General features: G+C 34.7%; 1 protein-coding gene across 1 annotated transcript in view; it reads right to left on the minus strand.

Moving 5' to 3' along the window:
- Positions 1-1,315, minus strand: part of LOC106476800 — a gene marked incomplete at both ends in the record, with an annotated part of 12,136 nt that extends 10,821 nt beyond the window's left edge. Inside the window, one exon of the mRNA XM_013937425.1 lies at positions 1,105-1,315. Within this exon, the coding sequence (XP_013792879.1) occupies positions 1,105-1,315 (211 nt within the window). The remainder of the gene's footprint in view (positions 1-1,104) is intronic.
- Positions 1,316-1,948: the final 633 nt, after the last annotated feature.

Consider the following 1,948-nt stretch of genomic DNA (forward strand, 5'->3'; position numbering starts at 1 on the left):
ACTTAGCCTGAATTAGCTAAGTATTAGACTGCATACTACTACTCATGCCAGTATACTGAATTATATACTGGTATGAGTAGTAAGTATACTGAATTAGCTAAGTATTAGACTGCATACTACTCATACCATTAGACTGCATACTACTGTATGATGTAAATTGACTCTGGTATTAGAATATACCATGTATGATGTAAATTGACTCTGGTATTAGAATATACCATGTATGATGTAAATTGACTCTGGTATTAGAATATACCATGTATGATGTAAATGTACTCTAGTATTAGAATATACCATGTAAGATTGCCACATAAGATAATGAGTATTTTTTTGTTAATTCAAATAATGTTTTAGAATGTTTGATCATTTTGTGGTAATCATTAACCAATACCAATGTGATCTTTTGTCGTAATTATTAACCAATACCAATGTGATCTTTTATGGTAATCATTAACCAATACCAATGTGATATTTTGTCGTAATCATTAACCAATACCAATGTGATCTTTTATGGTAATCATTAACCAATACCAATGTGATCTTTTGTCGTAATCATTAACCAATACCAATGTGATCTTTTGTCGTGATCATTAACCAATAGCAATGTGATCTTTTATGGTAATCATTAACCAATACCAATGTGATCTTTTGTCGTAATTATTAATCAATACCAATGTGATCTTTTGTCGTAATCATTAACCAATACCAATGTGATCTTTCGTCGTAATCATTAACCAATACCAATGTGATTTTTCAGTTTAGTTACCTTACCTTTTAAACTCGAAATAAGTCCATTTATTGGCTGAAATTCCCTACTACATAGGCCAGGAGGAAGACAATTGATGAACACCACCCATCGCCAACTCTTAGGCTACTCTTGTCAGACCGAATAGTCTGACTGTCGATCTTATAACGCATCACCTATCCCTAAATGTTTTGTTTATCGGTAACCATGGGACCTCCGACCCACTGGGTCCGATCATCAGGTAGGAGAGGGAGCTGTTTTGGATTATCCTGCATGCTCTATTGACCAGTAAAAGTGATATCTGTAATGGCTAATCATTTATGGACGTTGTGTAAATATCAATAAATGTTTTAACTCACCAAGAACAGTAGTAGTCCAAGTCCCTTTGTCTTGTCTAAAACATCCATGATAACACCTCGAACCGGGCTAAACCGATATGAAACAGATGGCCAAATACGGCGGGCGTCGAAATTACTGGTCCACTGAGAACCTAAGCTCGCACCTGTTGGTTCCAACCCGTCATCATCTAGCCAATGAGGAACTCTAGCACATAACAAGAAGGAACTGTACCTATAAGAGTATTTATATGTGCATCTACCTGTACGGAAATGATACATTCCTACGCTTATTATTATTTTTTAGATCCTTCGAAGGTAGTGATATTTTGAAACATCGTCATTGGTAGGCCATTGTTGGCTTGTTATTACGTCACACTCTATAATCTCGAACCGTATTTCCTCTGGAGTAACGAAATCAGAGGAAATGTTAAACAATGGTGAAAAGGTTTCTTTTGGAGAATGTAATCCGTCTCTCCGCTTCCGTTTTTCATAGAATTTTGTTATAGCTTAAAATATTGGTGACGAGCCAAAAAAAAAATGCATAACGCATTAATTTTCATCTTCCCTCGTACATTACGAACAAACACTAGACAACGAAAAAGGAAACGACAGGGGATGCTTCCCGCTGGTCTCTTCTACCTCAACACTGTTTATTATGGTGTGGAAAAAAACACCACTTCTGAAAAGTCACACTCAGTATCAAAACTAGTGGAGTCGTGTTCCATTCTTAGTTTGATGTTACTTTCTTAACGGTGTTGGTTAAAATGTTGAAAACATATATGCCATATATATTAACTTTAATCTGTTTATTATATGTATATATATATATTTATTTATATTATAGATTATATTGCATTATTAGCTT

This window comes from Limulus polyphemus, unplaced genomic scaffold (assembly GCF_000517525.1).
Source record: "Limulus polyphemus unplaced genomic scaffold, Limulus_polyphemus-2.1.2 Scaffold11641, whole genome shotgun sequence".
Classification (NCBI taxonomy): Eukaryota; Metazoa; Arthropoda; class Merostomata; order Xiphosura; family Limulidae; genus Limulus; species Limulus polyphemus.